Source organism: Lissotriton helveticus, chromosome 2_1 (assembly GCF_964261635.1).
Source record: "Lissotriton helveticus chromosome 2_1, aLisHel1.1, whole genome shotgun sequence".
NCBI lineage: Eukaryota > Metazoa > Chordata > Amphibia > Caudata > Salamandridae > Lissotriton > Lissotriton helveticus.
The window spans coordinates 361,878,336-361,901,442 of record NC_136059.1 but is presented as its reverse complement, the minus strand read 5'-3'; the positions used below and the strand labels follow the sequence as shown (position 1 = coordinate 361,901,442).

At 49.1% G+C, this 23,107-nt stretch overlaps 1 protein-coding gene across 1 annotated transcript in view; it reads right to left on the bottom strand.

Moving 5' to 3' along the window:
- The window catches only part of WDR70 (WD repeat domain 70), a 1,775,496-nt gene that overhangs the window by 1,343,278 nt on the left and 409,111 nt on the right, over positions 1-23,107 (bottom strand). The window contains exon 7 of the mRNA XM_078674977.1: positions 426-579. Within this exon, the coding sequence (XP_078531103.1) occupies positions 426-579 (154 nt within the window). The remainder of the gene's footprint in view (positions 1-425; positions 580-23,107) is intronic.

Here is a 23,107-nt window from a genome sequence, read left to right as displayed (position 1 = left end):
GTACAATTTCTGGCTATCGTCTGGTGTCTAGAGTATTCAAAAGTTAGAAGTCCGCAGTCCGAATTATTTAGCAGAAATCTAAGGTCTGAAAGCTTGAGATCCTGATAACAAGGAGCGAGGTGGACACCCTAAATGTCTAGTAGTTTAATGGGTGCCATAATAACAGAAACGGGGACTTCAAACAAGAGAAGGCCACATACGAGAGAACTGAATTCTTTAGGTTTGGGACAGTGGAGAACAAGGGTGAAGTTCCGAATGTAAAGGAGTCTGTAAGCATCCAGGGTCTAAAAGAACCAGATGCAAATTTGACTTGGATACATTTAAAGTTCGTTTACTTGTCACATAGGTTTCAAGTTATCAACAAAAGCAAATGTGTAGCAGGGACAGACTTCACACTAATGACCACAACATATGAGCATGTTTACCTTTGTCTTTGCCATATCCACAATGTATTGGTCTCCTTTGACACATTCCATGACTTGGAAACCATCTCGGTCAAGCACCTTAGCCTGGGAATTTCCAGCCACAACTAGGATAACGTCTCCTGTGCTACTGTACTGCAGAGACTTGATCTGGTGGCTGCATTTGAAACGAAATCAAAACAAAGTGTACGATAAAATTAAAATAATTGCATTGATAGAACAAATAGATGCAACAATGAAATCTAACACCTAAGTAAAAGTGAACATAATCATACCATTTTTTCAGCTCTGCAAAATACATTCTCGTTTTATTCAACACTAATTGTAAGAAGCTCAGAAGTTTCCCTTTTACAGAAATACATTAAAGAATAAGAATTAGCTGATGTGTCGAGTCATCAAACAATAAAAAAAGGATTGTTGGTAATATAATCTAAACTAAGTCGTGAAGCTGTTACACAGTCACACAGTCCCACAGGCCCCTAAAAGCTCCCAAGTCACTAATCAACATTAACAAGAAACTGGCAATAGACTAGTTCAAAAATGGTACTGAAAGCATGAAAGAAAGATCTGTGAAATAAATATGAATTCTGACTGACTGGCTCATACTAGCAGCATCAAGCCCCCATTCCTCTATACGTTTGCCATAACCAGCTGATAGAACTGACAACGAGAGTATCCTTGTAAACAATGGCTCTGGCCCTTGAAAATGTGAAGCACACATGCAGCGTGGAAGGTTAGTAGTCGGATATTAGGAATCAGCACAAAGTCTCTGCATAGGAATGCAGAACAATACTCTTGCTTTTGAGGCGGACTAGGAGCACAACTGGGGACTCGGAAGCTGGCTGGGTTGTGTAAGGGTCGAGCTTAGGAGCATCTGAACCCGCGCAGTACCAAGGCTTCTTATGTTCTTAACTCAATTCACCCTCGGTGACATATCTTTTTAATCAAAGCAAGACTAGGTGGCAGATCTTTTTCGATATGGACACCCGGGGTCTGGAATATTTTGCTAATGCAATTAGAGGAGACAAAAATTGGATTGATTAAAAAAAAAATGTTTAAAGACTGTTCTGTTCCGAGAGATGTAATTAAATAGCGGATACTGTTTTGGCTTCTCGTCTGGACGATCCCTTTGGGAACAGCTGTACCCGCTTTATCAGTGTATTTTCAATCACTCATGACATTTTTTTTAAAGTTTATCGGATTTTGCAGAGTTGAAAAGAACGAAAAACGTATAGCTTTGTCTAAGTAAAAAATAACCCCTCTATCTCTTGCCACTCCCCCTTAGAACACTCCTGTTTTAATGCCCTGGTAACGACCACAAAAGTAAAAGTGATGGGTGGAAGCTTGAATAAATCCTAGCCACTGGTAACTCAAGGCCGCATCCCAAGCCATCATTTTTCTGCACACTCTACCACCTCAAATTCGACTCAGCCATATGATAATCTGCCTTGATCTTGCTCATAGAGGAACAGTGCAACAGGAACTGTCAGGCAAGGTCCTCTCTGAACCAGAAACACAAGTAGTCCAAGACCGGTTTTGACCTCGTTGGGGTTCTTCAGTCAGTGTAGCTTGGTTTCAGTGGCACAAGGGGCATGGGACCCACACCTTGGCATAACCGTCAAGACTAGGCATCGCGCTGAAGTAAACAAAAAAATTGATGGATGGATGCTTGAACTCATCTCATCCAGTAATTACTAGGGCCGCATCCCGGTCCTTTGTGCTTTGCCACACCCAGACATATCCAAATAATCCTTGGTCATGTTCCAATAAGAACAGCCCTTGTGGACTCTATTGACCCTTAATTGGCTGTGGAAACTTGGCAGGGATCACTGTTAGCATGAGCTGAGTCCATTTTGTTTGTGGCATCCATTTTAGTTAGCTATGTATTTGCCATGTGCTTCCTGCATCCCGGTCCTTTGTGCTTTGCCCACCATGCCACCCCAGATAACAGCCAGACATATCCAAATAATCCTTGGTCATGTTCCAATAAGAACAGCCCTTGTTGACTCTATTGACCCTTAATTGGCTGTGGAAACTTGGTAGGGATCACTGTTAGCATGAGCTGAATCCATTTTGTTTGTGGCATCCATTTTAGTTAGCCATGTATTTGCCATGTGCTTCCCCGTCTTCGCTGTGGCCTGCTTCTCTATTTCGCCTGAGTCACCATCTATAGTTAACTCTTTTAGCACTGAGCCAGAGCACTGCACATGCTCAGTGAGGCCTTTACTGCTAGGATGCACCTGTTACACACTTAACTGTCAGGCTATTTTAACTAATGTCAGACTATTGTAACTCCTCCCACTCTATTGACTAAGCGATTCACATGTATCCTTATATGTAACTAGTTATTTGTGTGTACACTTGTACTGCCTCTTTTTGAAATTCCATGCTTACACTGCAGTAAAAGGTGTATATAAGCACCATGGTTTCTTTACTCCATGTGCTGCCTCATACGTTGCCTGAGGGTTATGTATCGATGTAGTTCCACTCATGAGTCCTAATAAACTATCTGTTTAATAATACAGGTTCCGTGCCAATCTCTACTTTGTCAGTCTAAAGGACCAGTGCGCAAAAGGGCGAACCCCTGCACCAGTGGGCCCCTGAAAAGGCTCACCCCCACAAACTGACGCCCGTTACGTGGGGCTCATCGGCGACTCGGATGCCTGATGCCTGGTCTTGAAGGAGGTTTGGAATCTCGCTAAGGATGTACACTGCATGAGGAGACCCTTGTCTTTGCAGGCCGAAGTGCTTTTCCGTTTTTCCCGATCTTACCCTCCAGGTGGCGCCGGTCTCCAACTGAGATCCCTTTTGGCGTTCGTCTTACATTGACCACTTGGTCGATTCAGAACTTGGCAGTTGGAGGCTGGAGACTTTTGTTTGGTAAGGTAATTGGATGCAACACTTCTTGATTTGTTTGGCCAAAGATTCTGGTTTGATTTGGGTATATATAAATTGCATTTTATATAGGCAGGCAATGTGGAGATTTTTCTCTAAATTGTGAATTCTTGAACGGTACAATATTTGCGTTAAGTACTACTTTGTTATAATATTATATATACTATAATATATATTTTTTGTAACTCTTTTTATTAACATTGCTCATGTTCATATTCATCGTACAGCGTGATCAAAAGACATGAAGGATATCAACATTACATGGTACAATCACAGGCAAGCTTGACAGTACACGGGCTGGGTTACACTTACTCCCCCTCCCCCTCCCTACCCGGCCCGGTACGTCCGCCAAGGCCCCCATATCCTCTTCCACTTCTTTATGCATCCCCTGGACTTGTATATCGTTTCCTCAGCCTTCTGACACCAGTCCAGATCTCGCAGCCGTTGGTCCCATTGCAGGGGCGCCTGCGCCACCCAGCAACTGGCGATGTTGCGTTTCGCCACCCCGGCTGTTATGGCCAGCCAAATCTCATTATACCTGGACCAGCCCGTGGGCCCTTTAATCATAAGTAAAAGCCACCTAGGCTCCACAGGGACCGGCGACCCCACCACTGTTGCCATTGTGTGTACCACTTTAGTCCAGAAGGGCACTATGTTCGGGCATTCCCAGAGAATATTGTAAAATGTCCCTGCTCCCTGACAACCCCTCACACACAGCGGGGACAGGCTCTTGCCCCACGAGAACAGGTGTGCACACGGGTAATACACCCGATGCAAAATCTTTCATTGAACGAGGCGGAACCTGGTCTGAATTGCAATTTCACAGGGACTTTGCAGGGCCTCCTGCCAATCCTCTTCCTCTAGTTCTCCAATATCTCTCACCCATCTCGACCGAAGAGACACGAGAGGGTGAGGTATGTTGTTTATGAGCTTTTGGCAGATGGTAGATGTGATCAAGGAGGAGCCTGTCTTTCATGGGAGAATATTCTGGGATCGAAGGGTCGGAGTGTATGTGGGAGCGCAGGGCATGTGTGAGGCGTAGGTAGTGGTAGTAATGAGAGTCTTGCAGCTGGTATTCTCATTGTAGGTAGTCAAAGGATCTAGGGGCATTCCCTTTCCATACATCATCCAGGTACTCAAACCCAATTAATTTCCACCCCTTAAAGCCTGTCAGCCTCCTCACCTCCGCTAGCTGGTCTCCGAGCCATAGAGGGGTCCTGCCCGTTAAGGTGCCTGTCCACCCCAGGAATTTATTGGCCTCCAGCCAGCATTGGAGCACGACCCCCGCGTGCGAGGGCAGCTCCCCACGCAGCCTTCGCGAGTAATGAAGCGGCTCATAGTTACCACCCGGCATCGCATATCTATCCATTCGGTACGCTGGCCCCGAGGTCGGCGCATAGACCCAATCGTTGATCACTTGCAGTTGGGAAGCCCAGTAGTATAATTGGACGTCCGGGAGGGCCAGCCCCCCGTGGTATACCCCTCTTGTGAGCTTACGCATCGCGATCCTCGGGTTCCCACCCTCCCATAGTAATGTTTGCACAGCTTGGGATATGTGCCTAAACATCCCGCTCGGAACCGAGTATGGCGTATTTTGTAGGATGTATAGGAGTCGCGGCAGTGCTAACATCTTAAATAGCGCGGCCTGTCCCATCAGGGTGAGATGCCAAGACCGCCAGTGGGTCACATCCGACGCCAGCCGCGCCAGATGGGGCTCTAGATTTTGGGAGAAGAAGTCCGCCCTGTTCCTGGTGACGTACACCCCCAGGTATGTGAATCCGCCCACCACTATCGAGGCCGAGCAGCTCCTCGGGATCCTTGGAGGAGGACCCGAGATGGGATAGATGAGAGATTTGGCCCAATTAATCTTATAGCCAGAGTAGCTGCCGACCAATTTGAAGAGCTGGAGTGCCTGCGCTATTGAGTGGTAAGGTCTGGCCATATAGAGGACGATGTCGTCTGTGTATAATGATATACGCTTCTCCCACTCGTCATTAAGTGCCAGGCCTTAAAAAGACCTGTCCCTCCGAATCCAATGCGCCAGTGGCATGAGGGCCAGGGCAGAGAGGGGACAGGAGGAACCCTTGTCTGGTACCCCTGCGCAGGGAAATTACTCGGGACATCGCCCCATTCACCCTCGCCACCGGCTGTTCATACAGCAGGCGCCCCCAGCTGCAGAAAACCGGCCGAAGCCCAGCCTCTGGAGGACCTGGAATAAGTATGGCCACTCAATGCTATCAAAGGCCATTGAGGCGTCCAGCGCCATCAAGGCCGTTTGAGTGCTGCCCACATCCTCAGTCATGTATAGGACCCCGTATAACCATCTCAAATTGTGCCGAGTGCTCCTGCGGGGCATGAAACCAGACTGGTCAACGTGGATCAGGTCCGGCAAAACCAAAAGCAATCTCGTCGCCAAGGATTTGCCAATACCTTGGCCTCCACGTTGAGCAGCGAGATAGGTCGATAAGACGAACACTGGTCAGCCGGCTTCCCAGCCTCATGGATGACCACGATCATTGCTTCTCGCTGATCCGGCGGAAGCGTCCCCACATCCCGAGCCTCAAGGAACATCCGCCCCAGGGGGTCGATGACCACATTGGCCTGTAACTTATATATTTCCACTGGGAGCCCATTGGGACCCTGCGCTTTCCCGCCTGAAGGGAGTTAAAGGCTTCGCCTAGTTCCTCCCCCGTGAAGTCACAGCTTCCAGACGGTCTGACTGTTCCTGAGACAGTGTGGGCAACGCGAAGTTCCGAAGGAACTCCTCACAGTCCTGCTCTGTCCTAGTGCACACCGGCGTGTAGATTTTCTCATAGTTTGCCGCAAAAGCCTCCGCTATACAAATGCCGGTAGATACCAAGGATCCCGATTCGTCCTTCACCCCGCCACCCAGGATCTCTCCCTATCCCGGCGTTCGAGCCAAGCCAGTAGTTTCATGCACTTGTCACAAGTGTATACTATAATATTTTTGACTTGTGTTGCTTTCTTGGAGGTACCAATATGGATTTAGAACCAAATCAGCAGGCTGCACCCGAGGGGACACCAAATAGGTATATGTACATTAAAAATTGTATTTCTTCCATAATGTATATTGCATTATGGAATAAATATACAAGAAAGGATCCTGATTTACAATGGCCAATAAATGGGTCATTCAATCTTAGAAAAGTTCAGTATGTGGAACAATGTGTGTTTAGGCGCAAAAGTAGACCAGATATGTTTGCCTGTGTACGAATGTGGTTGAAAGAAGCACATGAGAGAGTGAGGAAAGAGCAAGCTTTAGCAGACACAGAACAGAGCAAAAATATCTGTCTGAAAGCGCAAGAAATGAAAAATTAAGAAATTAAGGAAATAAAAGAGAAAGAGGATAGGGAGCACCGTCTACAGGTAAATGGCCAATACCCTGTCCGGCGTCCTCTCTATCCTCTACTTAATAAACCACAGGGTGATTCAATTTTGTTAGATCGATCTCCGCCACCATATACTTTTCCCTCTGCCCCCGAGGATGATTCTGGTGATGACAAATATTTCCCAGGTCAGAAAGGGTCAGAGTTTGACCCTAAACGACACACTCGTTTAATTTTGACCGCTGACCATGCGGCCTCTCTCAGATCTGCTGCTCGTAAAGCAGTTTGTGGTGATACCTCTGCTCCAAACCTTATTGCAAATGTTCAGCAAGGCCAGAGTCAGAGCAGTTATATTTTACGGAGTTGTTTACTGGAGAAGTAATTGCAAATTTTAGGAAACATTCCACAGACTTAGAGCCTGTTGATATAAAAACTGATCATAAACAACAGTGACTGTCTTTTCTCCCTTCCCAGGTGGCTGATTTAATTAGATGTGTGGTTAAACTACGAACTGATGCGTTCTGTTTCCGAGAGGAGAAAAAGGCAGCTGCTGCAGCTGAACAAGCAGCTCAGGCCCCGTGCGCAGGAGGAAGATCCAGGGACAGATAAAGCTATTGTAGTTCATGGGAAACCAATGCGTGAAGCTGCCCCTTTATATGTCCCTCCTAGGGGTGCGGGAATAAGTGACAATAAAGATTCCATTGATGCGAAGGGATATTTTGTTAACAATTGGGTTTATACTCCTTGGAGTAGAGCAGATGTCATGGCGCTTAAAGCTGCTTTGCCTGACCGTGAAAAAATCTGGCTGCTTTTTAGGAGGAAGTTGAAGGGACAATTAGTTCTTGCACTATGACTTTGCCTGATATTGACATTTTTTGGGGCTTATCTTACCCCCTGATATGTGGATATTAATTCGGAAAATAGATGATCAGACAACTTTTTGAGATATTCGGACAGAAATAGAGAGAAAAGATGCAGAAAGGCCACCCACGCAGCAACCACAAAAAAAGATATTAGACCTCCCAAAGGCTTTCATAATTAAGATAAAAACCCTTATACCTCCTAAAAAGATAGATTGGACTATGTTAGCATCCTGCAAGCAAAAGGTGGATGAGTCAGTTTCTGATTTCTTTACACGTTTTGAGGAGACATTTCATGACTTTAGTGGGCAGTCATTGACAGATGACACGGGCAAGCATCTGTTCGTTGACAAATTTGTCAGGAACATGTTGCCAGGAATAGCTAGTTGCCTAAAGGCCAGCGAGAGTTCATGGACTATGTCTTCCCCAGTTTCCCTTTTGACTATGGCTCAGTATGATGAACGTCAGGAATTGGAAGATAAAGGCAAGGAGGATTAGAAAGGATTTAAAAACAAAGGTGATGTTAGCTCAGGTTCATGGTTCATCTTAAAGGGGTGGTGGTAGAGGTGGGAGTGCAATGTATCGACTTAGTGCACCCTCTTTCCCTCGAGCTACTTTGTCTTCTGATCAGTGTGCTTATTGTAAGGAGATAGGACATAGGCGCTCTGAGTGCCCACTGTTGCTGATGCGTGGTAGAGGACAAATGAGGAGCCGCCCAGGGAACTCAGGAAATAGGGGAGGAATGGATAATCGTTCTAGGTTTGAGGCAGAAGAACATACTCAAAATTCTTCTTAATACTTTTGACAGACGTAATCAATATCAAATGACTGATTATTCGACCGATGATTTGAAGGATTCTAGTTATGCATGGGAATGCCAAGGATGGGCTAAGGAACCAGTTGAAGTCCCAGTAGATCAGAAGGGTCCCTATGTTAATGCAAACATTTTGGGTTCTACTGATCGATTTTTGGTTGACACAGGAGCTACTCGTAGTGCCCTGTCTAAACAATTGGTTCCTGGGGCTCCCCTGTCTCGCTTAACAATAACATCGAAAGGATTCGATGGGACACCTTCCCTTAGCCCACTGTCACAGGCACTTGCATTTCATGTTGATAAATTCACTGTTGCATGTCCATTCTTGCTTTCCCCTAACACACCGGATAATATTGCGGGTCTCGATATGCTCAAACACTTTCGTGCTACGATACGCTGTTGCACAGAAGGCGTGCGTGTTATTTTAAATGACAACTATCCTATGGCTGAAAGGCTTGTCTTCTTAAAGAAGATACTGCTTTGGCTTCACTACCTGGTACCTTGTGGGCTACGTCAGGTACTGATGTGGGACAAATGGTTATCCTGCCAGTTCACATTCAAGTAAAGGAAGGTGCTTCATTACCACGACTCCCTCAATATAAAATATCTCGAGAAGGTGAAGAGGCACTAATACGTATTGTTCAAGATCTGATTGGAGTGGGGGTCATGGAATAAGTCCTTTACAACATCTGCAATAATCCTATCCTTCCAATTTAAAAAAAAAGACACTGATACTAAAATATACAGGTTTATTATTGACTTGTGAGAGGTTAACAAGATTGTAGTGCTCCAATATCCAGTAGTCTCTGACATCACAACACTTCTTACTATGGTTCCCCCGACTGCCACTACATTCAGTGTGATTGATTTGAAGAACACTTTCTTCTCAATACCTATTCATCCTGACAGCCGTTATTTGTTCGGCTTCACTTTGAATACTCGATCATTCAATTCAGATTTTGTAGAGCTCCACAGGGGTATACAGAGAGTCCTAGCATTAATAGCCAGGCATTGAAAAGACAGCTTGATTCTTTCCCTGTACCCAAAAGGGTGGCTCTCATACAATATACCCGATGACATCTTGTTGGCTGCAGTGTGAAGAAGGAACACTGTCATTGCTTTCCTTTAATGCATCTCACCATCACAAGGTTTCTAGGAGGAAATTGCAATATTGTAAACAGCAGGTTACCTATTTAGGTCACCTCCTGTCTAAGGAGGGACGTGCACTCACACCAGACCGCATTCAAGCTATTTTAGACACGCCTGTGCCCGATACTCAGAAGGAGGTTCGGGCGTTGATTGGCCTTACTTCTTTCTGTAGGCAGTGGATTCCTAGCTTTTAACATATTGTTAAACCTTTGTTGGCCCTTTTGACTAAAGACACGCCAATGCCCCTCCCATGGACTACTGAATGCCAGAATGCTTTCCAACAGTTGCGTCAAGCTCTATGTTCTGCACCAGTATTAGGCACTCCAAACTACACCAAGGCCTTCACACTATATGTACACGAGAGGGACTGTTGTGCTCTCTCAGTTTTAACTCATACACACGGTGATAAACATCGTCCTTGTGCATATTTTTTAGCTGTCCTTGATCCAGTCGCTCGTGCGGTGCCTTTGTTTTTCCCGCTCTGCGGCAACTGTGTCCATACGTCAGAGTGAGGGGATAGTTTTGTCACATAGCTTGCATGTGTTAGAACCCCATGCAGTTGATGCCCTTTTAAACCAAACCAAAACGCAGCACTTTTGGCCCCTCATTTCACCTTGAAAAGATGTTAGACTCTTAATCCGGCTACCTTATTGCCATACCCAGCTACTCAGTCCCAGTAACAGGAGTCTCATGACTGTATATTCCTTACTGAGGAACAGACAAAGGGTTGTGTTGACCTGCAAGATACGCCCCTTTCAAATGTTGATGGGGAATTATGGGTTGATGGATCCTGTTTGAAACTGCCAGATGGCACGACATCAGCTGCATATGCAATTACAACACTTCAGACTGTAGTTGAGACAGCTCGCATCCCATAGAAGTCTGCTCAGGCAGCTGAGTTGATAGCATTAACAAGGGAGTGTGAACTTAGTACTGACTTGTCTGTCAACATCTACACCGACAGCCAATACACCTTTGGAGTGGCTCATGATTTTGGGCTACTCTGGAAGGAAAGAGGCTTTCTTACATCACATGGGACACACATAGTGCATGGAGAATTAGTGCATAATCTCGTTACTGCTTTGACATACCCTAAGAAAATAGCGATTCTTAAGTGTAGTGCACACAAGAAAGTGACCGATAAAAAAGGACAGAGCAATACATTCGCAGATCACACAGCCCGCGAGACTGCAATGCAGCGAAGCACTACATCTATGTACGTGGTGAAGTCACAGGCTGATCGTTGGCATGATGCCAGGCAAGAAGTGCTTGACATGCAGCGATCTGCCTCTGCTGAAGATTAGACCAATGGTCTAAGGAGGGAACAATGGATGATGAGGGCTGGAGAAATAAAGATATGACTAAATGGAGCTGGACCGCAGCCTACTTACACCCTATGATTCACATGGCACATGGGCCGGCACATGTAGGAGCATCCTCAATACCAAAGCTACTTATGCAAGTGTGGGATCATCCAGAAATTGCCAGAACAGCTAAAAAAAATAGTCCAGACTTCTCAGATTTGTCTCCAGTATAATCCTGGAAATGGAACACGAACTCCAACAGGAGGATTTGCCACACCAACCGCAACTTTTGAGGTTCTGCAATATATTACATCCAGCTTGAACGCTGTAACAACTTAAAGTATGTCCTAGTAGTGGTATGTGATATTAGAGCAGAAAGGACAAATTATAAAAAAGTCCAAAGGAAAGCAAAGCAATCGTAGGATGATCGTCGTTGGCAGGACTTGTATGAGGCCTGCTTGTCTTCAAATCAGATAAAATTTTGGGAAGTTTTGAAATGGGGAGGGACCCAGGATTCACAAATACCATCTAATCATGTCTCGGCAGAGGATTGGGTGGCCCACTATGCATCACAGTTTTGTGGTCCGAATGAGGCACCAAGAGACGCTCAGATAGCTCGGTCAACCTTGCCCCCAACGCATTGTTTGTTAGTAGCGTTTGACATTAAAGAGGCTGAGAATGCATTAACATTGGTCCAAGCGGGCAAAGCCCCTGGAATGGATTGTATCCCGGCAGATCTTTTCAAATATGACCAGCATAATTGGGTACAATATATTACGATCTTAGCTAATGCCATTGCTAATGGGGCCAGGGTTCCAGATTCATGGAGAGGGGCGGAGATCTTACCGGTCTTCAAAAAAGGTGATTGATCACTACCAGGGAACTACCGCCCTATCAGTCTTATAGATGCCCTGCAGAAGGTCATAGCAAGAATGGTTCTGGCAAGAACACAGGCTTGGATGAGCACGGTCAACATATCTCCAATGCAAGCGGGCTTCAGGTCATGCATGAGTACTATCGATCAAGTGCTAAGATTTATTATGATCTACTGGAAGGTTGTGTTTTTAGGAGGGGGGACCATCTACGCAGCGTTTGTGGACCTCAAATCGCTATTTGATCTCGTACCGAGAAAGAAGATGTGGGTTGCATTGGGAAAAATGGGTATGCCACCAGATCTCCTGGAACTAATTGTTCGACTGCATGAGAACAACTTTGCCAGAGTAAGATGGGGCAGGCAGTGCCAGGTGACCGAGCCCTTTCCGGTTACCCGCGGAGTAAGGCAGGGTTGTGTGCTTGCTCCCACCTTATTCCTACTATTTATAAATCAAGTAGTGCAGTATCTTGAAGGCACTCCTACAGATGCCCCAGGTTTAGGAGGCAGGAAATTCCCTCTGCTTATTTTTGCGGATGACACGTTGATCCGGGCAAAAACTCAGAAGAGGTTACAGTCTGCCATAAATAAGTTCATGGATTTCTGTAAAATTAATGATTTAGAGATTAACGTCTCAAAAACAAAATTCATGGTGTTAACAAAAAATAAGCCACAAAGTAGCCATGTCAGTATGAATGGCATTGACCTTGAACAGGTGAATGTCATGACTTATCTGGGTGTGGTTTTAGATTATAGGTTGCGGTGGAAGCCACAGATTGAAGCCTTATGCCTGAAATCTGCCCGTTTAACGGGGTGTATGGTTAAGGAGCAACGTTGCTCACATACCAAAAGGATATCTCCAGCAATAAAAATATATAATGCAAAAATTAAATCCGCAATTCTCTACGGTGCAGATCTATGGGGATATGTGGACCTTGCTCCTTTGGACAAAATACAAAACAAGTTTTTGCGGAGCTTGGTTAGTCTCCCACAATCCACCCCGATATTACCGCTTCTTTTGGACTTGGCTGTCATTCTATTAAAGATCTAGCATGCTATAGGATGGTAGCTCTGTGGCGACGTATCTGGACCACACCAGAATTGATCTTATTCGCTAATGAAATCTTGGATATAAGATCAATCCTGGGGTCTGGTAACCTCCCATGGTTTCGGGTAGTGAAGTTCACACTACAAAATATGGGCTTAAGTTTGCAGTGGTCCGATCCGGGAAACAATGTTTTTCCATCAAAACAAGAATTTAAACTATTGTATTGTGCGACTGTAAAAGAACAACATGTCAAGTCATCACAATCTGCAACCCTGACCGGATTGTTCTTGAGCCATAAGGTAGATTTCTGTTTAGAGTCCTATTGGGATAACATCACTAAAGGCCTGGACAGAAAACTACCACCAGTTTAGGATTGGCTCATTACCAGTTAGGTCATACACACACAAATGGCGTGGAAATCTAACCGAATATTGCCCTTGGTGTAATGATCAAAAAGAATCTATAGATCATATTTTCTTTGCCTGTCCAGCATACATAGCTCCCCGACACAAATGGCTTAAACCCATTTGCAAAAGGATAAAGACAAGGGGGCGCACGGAAGCACTCTGGACCTTAAGATCCAATACCTCCGAATGCTTGTCCATAGGTGTGGCAAAATCTTAGGATGGGCATGGGTTATCAGAGCTAGGCACCTATCAGTTACATAACTGGAAGATACTTTTTACTTTTTATACGAATGTATTTCTGTACGTCTTTAAAGTATATTTAATCAAGTTTTAATGTTTAATGTACTGATGATGTTTAATGAACATTGAGGATTTCTTAACTGCTCTGTATTTTAAGAATATTGTATGTATTGTTTATGAAGTCTTTAATGGTATAAAAAACCGAAATAAAGACGTTTGAACTGAACTGGTATGTGCCTTCAGTAAGTAGATAGAAGCGTGCCCTACGAAAGATAATACAGCTCTTACTACAGCAAAGGTGCTTCTAAAGGAGTTCTTCCCCAAATTCGGCGTTTGCCGACTCTTGTGGAGTGACAACGGACCACATTTCATTGGGCAAGTTATTGATTATGTCTTGAAAGGATTGGGAATTGAGCAGAAGTTCTATGCTGCTTTCCACCCACAATCAGCAGGGTTAGTGGAACGGTACTATTCCACCATCAAGCTTAAGTTGGCTAAAATACAGGCTTCCACATCCCTGATCTGGCCTTACACCGTATGAGGTGGTATTTTGAAGGCCCATGAACATTTGGGGGATTCCTAAGCCACACCCTATACAAGATGTACCCTGTGTCTTGATGAGTGACTATCTGTCTCAGTTGACTGACAGCTTGCTTTCTATTCATCAACAGGTTCGAGAATCTCTTCCTGACAGGTCGCAGGGTGATGGCCATGATCTACGACCCAGCAACCAAGTAATGGTTAAAGTTTTCCAGAGGTCGAATAGCCTGGAACCGAGGTGGCGCGGCCCTAAACAGGTGCTTCTGGCGACCAGAACTGCACTCCACGCACTGCAAAAGAGTGCCATCAGCCCTGGTGGAGCCCGCTGCACTACCGACCATCGAGATATCCTGGACACAGAGAGAGAGACCAAGCCATATCACCTGAAAAACCTGAGGAAATCTTCCGGGACCACAGGATCCCTGGTGCATCTCGATATCAGCTGCGACCCCGGAGAGAGAGTGCATTGCAGAAAAAGACTGGTTGAGCAACCGTCCTGGGTTAGGGAAAGACTGAGCTGGCGAGGGGCTGGGAGGTCTTTTTCTTAGTGACACCCGTATCAGCTCTCAGTAAAGAAACCAACAGCTGCCCAGGACTTTAGAGCTCCATCTGCTTTGTTATTTCAACGTTGAGATAAACATGCCTATGGAAAAGACATCGACTGCTGCGAGAATCTGAGACAAGAAGACTACATTCATTGCTGGGTTTACTTTCATTGTGATTATTATGGCAGTAATAGCTTGGGTTGCAGAGGAAGTGGCTCCTGTTCGACAAACGCTGAATGCCACTACTCCGGCCCAATTTAGCAACATTATTTCTCCCTTCCCTATCATGAGCAGCAGCGTAGATTGTCCTACCTCAATAATATGTTCATTCAGATGTTGCACCACACCCACAATGCTATGAACATCACCAGCTGTTGGGTGTGTGAAATGATGCCAGCTCATCAGAAAAGGGGAAAACACCTTTTATTCCTCTCCCATTCACACACAACGGTTCTTGTCAAGCCTGGTTCACATTGCTGTAGGCTTCTGAGGTTGCTAATATTACTGATGTTGGTGTAGGGAGACTGAATTTTTATATTAATAAAGTGTGCTATCCTGATGAGGAAGGATATCCACAGGCTAAAAGAACTATATGGGAAATGGAGGAGTATCGCCGGGGATACTCTTCTATGCCCTATGTTTTCACAAACACCCGAACATCTAAGGGTAATGGATGTCCTGTTATAGCTGTTACTAGAGGTCGAGCAGGCTTGTATGTGAACAGTGTTGGAAGAATTCCTGTGGTGAAGAGCAAATGTACCCTGGTACATTACTGGGGTTAACAACAGTAGTTTTATGTCCTCACACCATACTTACTTCATCTGCAGAAATAAAAGATACTACCATCAATCAACCCATTGGATGGTCAGGAACTTGCTATGTGTCCTTTTTGTTGCCACCTGTGTTTTTGGCTCCTGCAACCTACCATAAATCAATCAATCAATCATCGCATTTATATAGCGCACTACTCACCCGGAGGGTCTCAAGGCGCTTTGGGAGGGGGGGTCCGCTACTGCTCGAACAGCCAGGTCTTGAGCTGCTTCCTGAAGGCAAAGTGGTCCTGGGTCAGGCGGAGGTGGGTCGGGAGGGAGTTCCAGGTCTTGGCAGCCAGGTAGGAGAAGGATCTTCCTCCTGTTGTGGCTCTTCGGATGAGGGGGACGGCGGCGAGGGCGTGGCTGGTCGAATGGAGCTGGCGTGTGGGAGCGTAGAAGTTGAGGCGGCTGTTGAGGTAGCTCGGGCCTAGGTTGTGTAGGGCTTTGTGTGCGTGGGTGAGGAGCCGGAAGGTGATTCTCTTGTTGACTGGGAGCCAGTGCAGGTCTCTCAGGTGTCCGGAGATGCGGCTGTGTCGGGGGATGTCGAGGATGAGTCTCGCTGAGGCGTTCTGGATTCGCTGGAGTCTCTTCTGGAGCTTGGCGGTTGTTCCGGCATAGAGGGCGTTGCCGTAGTCCAGACGGCTGGTGACGAGGGCCTGGGTGACCGTCTTCCTGGTCTCGGTGGGGATCCACCGGAAAATCTTGCGTAGCATGCGCAGGATGTTGAAGCAAGACGAGGAGACGGCGTTGACTTGTCTGGTCATGGAGAGGGAGGAGTCCAGGATGAAGCCCAGGTTGCGTGCGTGGTCTGTTGGTTTGGGTGCGGTGCCCAGGGCGGGGGGCCACCAGGAGTCGTCCCAGGCGGAGGGCGAGGAGCCCAGGATGAGGACTTCCGTCTTGTCTGAGTTCAGTTTCAGGCGGCTGGTCATCATCCACTCGGCTACGTCTTTCATCCCTTCGTGTAGGTTGGATCTGGCGGTGGCGGGGTCGTTGGTAAGGGAGAGGATCAGCTGGGTGTCGTCGGCGTAGGAGATGATGTTGAGGTTGTGTTGGCGTGCGATGGTTGCAAGAGGGCTCATGTAGACATTGAAGAGGGTGGGGCTGAGCGAGGAGCCTTGAGGAACGCCGCAGATGACTTCGGTGGCTTCTGATCTGAACGGCGGAAGGCGGACTCTCTGTGTCCTTCCAGCGAGGAAGGAGATGATCCACTCCAGAGCTTTCTCCTGGATTCCGACGTTGCTGAGGCGCTGCACAAGGGTGCGGTGGCAGACAGTGTCGAATGCCGCGGAGAGGTCCAGGAGGATGAGGGCCGCTGTTTCTCCGTTGTCAAGCAGGGCTCGGATGTCGTCGGTGGCTGCGATGAGGGCGGCCTCGGTGCTGTGGTTGGCCCGGAAGCCCGACTGTGAGGGGTCGAGGGATCCATTCGTCTCGAGGAAGGCTGCCAGTTGCTTGTTGATGGTCTTCTCGATGACTTTGGCTGGAAACGGGAGGAGCGAGATTTGGCGGTAGTTTTTGAGTTCGGTGGGGTCCGCTGTTGGTTTCTTCAATAGAGCGCTGAGTTCGGCGTGCTTCCAGCTCTCCGGGAAGGTGGCGGTGTCGAAGGAGGTGTTGATGATGTCCCGCAGGTGGGGTGCGATGACAGCGTCGGCCTTGTTGAAGACGTGGTGAGGGCATGGGTCGGTGGGAGATCCGGAGTGGATGGAGTTCATCGTGCGGATGGTGTCTTCGGTGTTGATCGGAGTCCAGGCGCTGAGGGTGGTGGTGGGGGGCGTTGGTGCGGGCCTGGGGAGCGTTGGTTGTGTGCTGAAGCTGTTGTGTATGTCAGCGATCTTGTTGTGGAAGTAGGAGGCGAGGGAGTTGCAGCGGTCTTGCGATGGGGTGATGTCGTTGTTTCCGGCGTTGGGGTTGGAGAGCTCTTTCACGATGTTGAAGAGTTCCTTGCTGTTGTGAGCGTTGTTGTCCAGCCGTTCCTTGAATGCTGTTTTCTTGGTGGCGTGGATCAGTTGATGGTGCTTCCGGGTGGCGAGCTTGAGGGTGGTCATGTTGTCTGGTGTTGGGTCTCTTCGCCAGGCTCTCTCGAGGGCTCGGCAGTTCTTCTTGGAGCTCTTGAGTTCGTTGGTGAACCATGGGGCCTTCTTGCTGCCGGGTCTGCTGGGCGGGGTCCTCAGTGGGGCGAGGTCGTCTGCGCAGTTGCTGATCCACTTCGTGAGGTTGTCGGCGGCCTGGCTGGGGTTCACAGAGCTGGTGGGAGGGTGCTGGCTCAGGGATGCGGCGAGCTGTTCGGCTGTGATCTTGTTCCAGCTTCTTCGTGCAGCCTGTTGCTGGTGGTGGTGGATCGTGGTTCTTCTGAAGCTGAAGTGGACGCAGCTGTGGTCCGTCCAGTGGAGTCCGGTGGCGTGGCTGAAGACGATGTCCTTGCTGGATGAGAAGACGGGGTCGAGTGTGTGTCCGGCGTAGTGGGTGGGGGTGGTCACCAGCTGCTTGAGACCGAGGTTGGCGAGGTTGTCCATCAGGGTGGTGGTGTTGCGGTCGTTGTTGTTCTCCAGGTGGAAGTTGAGGTCGCCGAGGAGGATGTAGTCTGCGGAGGGGAGGGCGTGCGGGCTGATGAAGTCGGCGTAGTCTTCGCTGAATTGTGTGCGTGGTCCCGGAGGTCTGTAGATGAGGGTGCCTCTGAGGGTCGTCTTGGGGTCTGTGTTGATCTGGAAGTGCAGGTGTTCGGCGGTTGTCAGGGTGTCGTCGGTGTTGGTCGTGATGCGGATGGTGTTCCTGTGGATGATGGCGATGCCTCCTCCGGTCTGGTTGCCGCGGCCCCTCCGGGTGATCTTGTAACCGTCTGGGATGGCGATGGCGATGTCGGGCGCAGAGGAGGCGTTCATCCAGGTTTCTGTGAGGAAGGCGACGTCTGGTGATGTTGTGTCGAGGAGGTTCCAAAGCTCACGGCGTGTCTGTGGACGGAGCGGGTGTTGAGCAGGATGCACTTGAGGTGGTTGCTGCTGGTGTTCGGCTTGGTGGGTGCAGTGCAGGTCCGGATGCAGGTGAACTTGCAGGAGTGGCAGCTGAAGGGTCCGTGGGTGCGTCTCGGGGTTGCTCGGTAGCATCCAGGGATCCGGCCGGTGTTGAGTGCGTTGAGTTCGGTGGTGTTGTAGGTCCGGCGGGTGGGCTGGTGTCTGCGGGGGCCAGGGGTCCTGGCACTGGGCGCGGTCCAGGCGCAGACGGGCTTACCTTTGGCGCACCTTCGGCGCTCAATCGGTGCTCCCGCTGCGCGCGTCCGCTGCGCGCGTCCGCTGCGCGGTCGCTCTAGGGGCGTCATAAGTAGGGACGCGGGTCAGCTGGGTAGCAGGGCGGCCAATGGGCTGGTGGTGGGCGGGACCTCTGGACGGCGGGCGGCTGGGTCGCTGTACCAGGGTCAAGCGTGGGAAGCAGGGGGAGATCCGGGCGGCCCAGCGGCGGCTGGGTCCCTCAACTGCAGCAGGAGGCAGCCAGCGGCAGGCGTGAAAAACAGGAGGGGAGGTCCGGGCGGCCCAGCGGCGGCTGGGTCGCTCAACAGCAACAGGAGGCAGGCAGCGGCAGGCGTGGGAAGCAAAGGGGGTGACCCGGCCTCGTTAAAGGCGCAGTGGTCACTCCCTAGCTGACCCCGCGGACCCCTTAAGTAAGGAGCCGGGAGGCGGGTCAGCTGGGTGGCGGCCAATGGGCTGGTGGTGGGCGGGGCCCCAGGGAGGCAGCGGTGGGACCTCTGGACGGCGGGCGGCTGGGTCGCTGTACCAGGGTCAAGCGTGGGAAGCAGGGGGAGATCCGGGCGGCCCAGCGGCGGCTGGGTCGCTCAACTGCAGCAGGAGGCAGGCAGCGGCAGAGGCAGGCGTGGGAAGCAAAGGGGGTGACCCGGCCTCGTTAAAGGCGCAGTGGTCACTCCCTAGCTGACCCCGTGGACCCCTTAAGTAAGGAGCCGGGAGGCGGGTCAGCTGGGTGGCGGGAGCGGGGCGGCCAATGGGCTGGTGGTGGGCGGGGCCGCAGGGAGGCAGCGGCGGGACCTCTGGACGGCGGGCGGCTGGGTCGCTGTACCAGGGTCAAGCGTGGGAAGCAGGGGGAGATCCGGGCGGCCCAGCGGCGGCTAGGTCGCTCAACTGCAGCAGGAGGCAAGCAGCGGCAGGCGTGAAAAACAGGAGGGGAGGTCCGGGTGGCCCAGCGGCGGCTGGGTCGCTCAACAGCAACAGGAGGCAGGCAGCGGCAGCGGCAGGCGTGGGAAGCAAAGGGGGTGACCCGGCCTCGTTAAAGGCGCAGTGGTCACTCCCTAGCTGACCCCGCGGACCCCTTAAGTAAGGAGCCGGGAGGCGGGTCAGCTGGGTGGCGGGAGCGGGGCGGCCAATGGGCTGGTGGTGGGCGGGGCCGCAGGGAGGCAGCGGCGGGACCTCTGGACGGCGGGCGGCTGGGTCGCTGTACCAGGGTCAAGCGTGGGAAGCAGGGTGAGATCCGGGCGGCCCAGCGGCGGCTGGGTCGCTCAACTGCAGCAGGAGGCAGGCAGCGGCAGCGGCAGGCGTGGGAAGCAAAGGGGGTGACCCGGCCTCGTTAAAGGCGCAGTGGTATAAAGACTATAAACTGTTTAATGACATTTCTAAGAACAGATCTAAGAGGACAATAAATCATGATGAGGTGGATCAGACCGACACTGCACTGCAGCAATATGTTGACTTTAATTTGGGATTGTTCTTCTTTGTTGGTGCCTCTTTGAACAGCAGGAAAATCAGACGCTTGACACGTGTTGTAGAGTTTGTGACCAACCAGACAGCTATGGTTCTTGGAATCATCACAGAAGAACTGCAAATTGCGAGGATTCTGGCGCTCCAAAATAGAATGGTCCTTGATGTTGTGTTGGCTGATCGATGTGGTGCATTTTGATGCAATCTCTAAACTGCATTACATTGCTGCTGAAATTCACCCTGATACCGGAACATGGACTTTGACCGATGGCTATGGACACTATTTGTTACCTGGGGCTGAAAACTGTTGACAATCTTATGTATATTCTTTTGCAATCCTATTATGTTGCTTATGTCTACAATGTGGTCCAATGCTTTGTTTCCTTTGTATCACTGCTTGTATACCTACTAAACACAACGTTAAGAATGTAAACGCCCAATATGTATTAGACCAAGAAGTTAATCAACTTATGCAAATCGATATACAAGATGTTTTCTTTGTTCCTTCTAGATCATAAATGTCTTCAGCTGATGCTAAAATGGTAGTCTGTGGAAACTTGGCAGGGATCACTGTTAGCATGAGCTGAAGCCATTTTGTTTGTGGCATCCATTTTAGTTACTTTTGTTGGTAGTCGTGCACTACGTTATTAATCCTGGTTAATGCTGTGTCCTGTGCTCTTGGGAATCACGCCCCACTCGGGAATGTAAGTCAAAATGTACTGTAGGGATACATCCTGGCGATTAACCTGAGCAGTATTTGTTAATTTGAGTAGGGGAAGGAAAGCATTCACTTACCATCTGCTTCTGTGGCTCCACCGTGCAGTTGACCCGAAGAAATGTCCCCGACTGTTTGGCGGCCTTCGAGGTGCTGAGACCGGGATCTCGAGTGAGGAGAGTGTCCGGCCGTGGTTGCAACTCCTGCGGCCTCAGGTCGCGATGGGAAGCCACTCGGAGAGAACCTGAGATCTGCAAGCCGAAAGAGATGATACCAACCCACTCCCAATAGTGGGTTGCCCTGCGGGAGGTGCGACATAGCTGGGCCGGTGAGAGTCCATGATGCCCAGTTCCCCTTCGGTGTGATACCCGGTCATGTTAACAGCCCCCCCCGGGAGCCGGTGGGTGACTCCCGGAGAGCAGCAGGGAGCTTGTTTAGCTTTTTGGTGACTCTCCTTTCTGTTGCCTGCCCCGACTATTGAGATCCCGCTGTGGATCCTGCTGGTTCCGGGGTTGGTCCCGATCCCGCGGTGAGGTAGGGGAGGAAGAGACCGCAACGGCTGAAATGGCGGATGCTACCCTCCTGCGTACCCATCGTCCGCGCAGAGAAACCGGTGCACAAGAGACTCCCGGGGCTTGGCAGCACGGGGAAAGACCCACGCCCAGCACTATACTGGCTGCATTAGCAACCCTGCAGACTACCCTGTTCCGGGGGGCCCGAGAATTGGGAAAAAAGGTGGCCGCCATTGTTGGCCCGCCATTTTGTAACGACATGGATCGCTCTCAAGAAGGCGCCGAGGTGTTTGCCTCTGATTCATTGACGTATTCCCCGGATGAGTGTACGTTCTTGGAGCTGCGGATAGGTTTGGTTCATGAGCTTGCTGTAGATACCCCTGTTGCACGTGTGATTGTTTCATCGGGCCTCTCTCTGTTCGGCGAGTGGGGGAACAGCATCGATCCATGGTTTGGACGGCCCCGGCGGAGTTTCGACGCTTCCCTCATCGTGTGATTCCTTTTCCATGTTTGGCGGGACTGTGCTCTGACTCGAGACTGTTGGCGGTGTCGATATTGTCGCATTCAGACTCCCGCCATGCATCATCTGCGAGACTTCGGTGGCTGAGATCCTATGGAGCGACGACACTGCCTGATCCTCCCGGTGCATTCCGGCCCTTTGTGCTACTTTGCATCCCGTCTGAGGGATTGTTCAACGTTGGTATTATTGACAGAAGTGGCCAGGGGTGACTTTGTTTGGGACATGGAGGGACTCATAGATGGTTGATGGTGATTTGAGGGGTGCTTAGCGGAGTTGTAATTGATTGCGTTTTACGTGATTGCTGTTACTTGTACTTCTTCTACCGTTGCTGTTTAGACGATTTTTGGATGTGGAGGTGGGAGGGGCCGGATGACCAGATCGAGGGCCCTTCTCCTGTCTTTTTTCTCTTTCTTTTTCTCTTTTTCTTTTCTGTATTTCGGGTCTCTTATTTAGGGCGACAGGCACGCTGCTGGGGGGGTAGGCCATAGCCTTTTGCAGGGGTGCAGGGTTGGGGGATGGGCTTGTTATTTTGTTCTCTCTTTGTCTCTATGGCCCTTTGCCCTTTTCCTTTTTCGATGTCGTCGTCTCCCATGTTTCCTATAGTATGGTGCGCCTCGAGGGGTGGGACTAGCTCGCCATGATTGCTCCGTGTTTATCGCATCTATCCTGACTCTTATGCTCCCTCCCCCGTCACCCCCAATATGTGTACATCACTGGCGTAAACTTTTTGCTTTCACTTATCTGTAATAGGGGCGTGTGTGACTGTGCGACATTGATTTTCATTTTATTTTTCGTTATTGTAAAATGAACCGTCTCAGATCCTTATTATTGCATGGTAATTTAAATATGGGTCATATCCTGGATGCTGCTCAGCCTTCGACCTCCGAACCGCTGTATATATTTTTACACTCCATTCCTCCCCGATCTGAATAGCGGCCGGCCGGTTTGGTTGTAGGCCCATGTTTGTATTTCCGTGCCACAACAAATAAAGGTTCTTAAAAAAATAAAATAAAAAAAAAAGTACTGTATGTAGCAGCTCCAAGAATCCTTGGTCTGTCTCCCAGGGCACTAGGTGAAATGCTGATTTTCCAGCTAAATTCTAAATAAACGTTACTCCACTCGTGTATTTTAGAATTATCGAGTTTCTTCTTTATTTATACACGATGTTATATTCACATCAAGAAATCAAATTTCGTATCTCCGTATTCCATAATACGTCATTCTTTCTTTGCCGCAATATACATTTCATTGTAGTTATTCCCTTCCCTATGCATTTCGGCGTGGTATGCCTTCGTCAGGGGACATGTCTGTGAAAGAAACGACAATTGTTCAAATCTCTGTGAAACCGTATGTATATACCTCCACCCTGTGTAATAATGGTAGTTAATAACGCCAGCGGTGTAAATCTCATG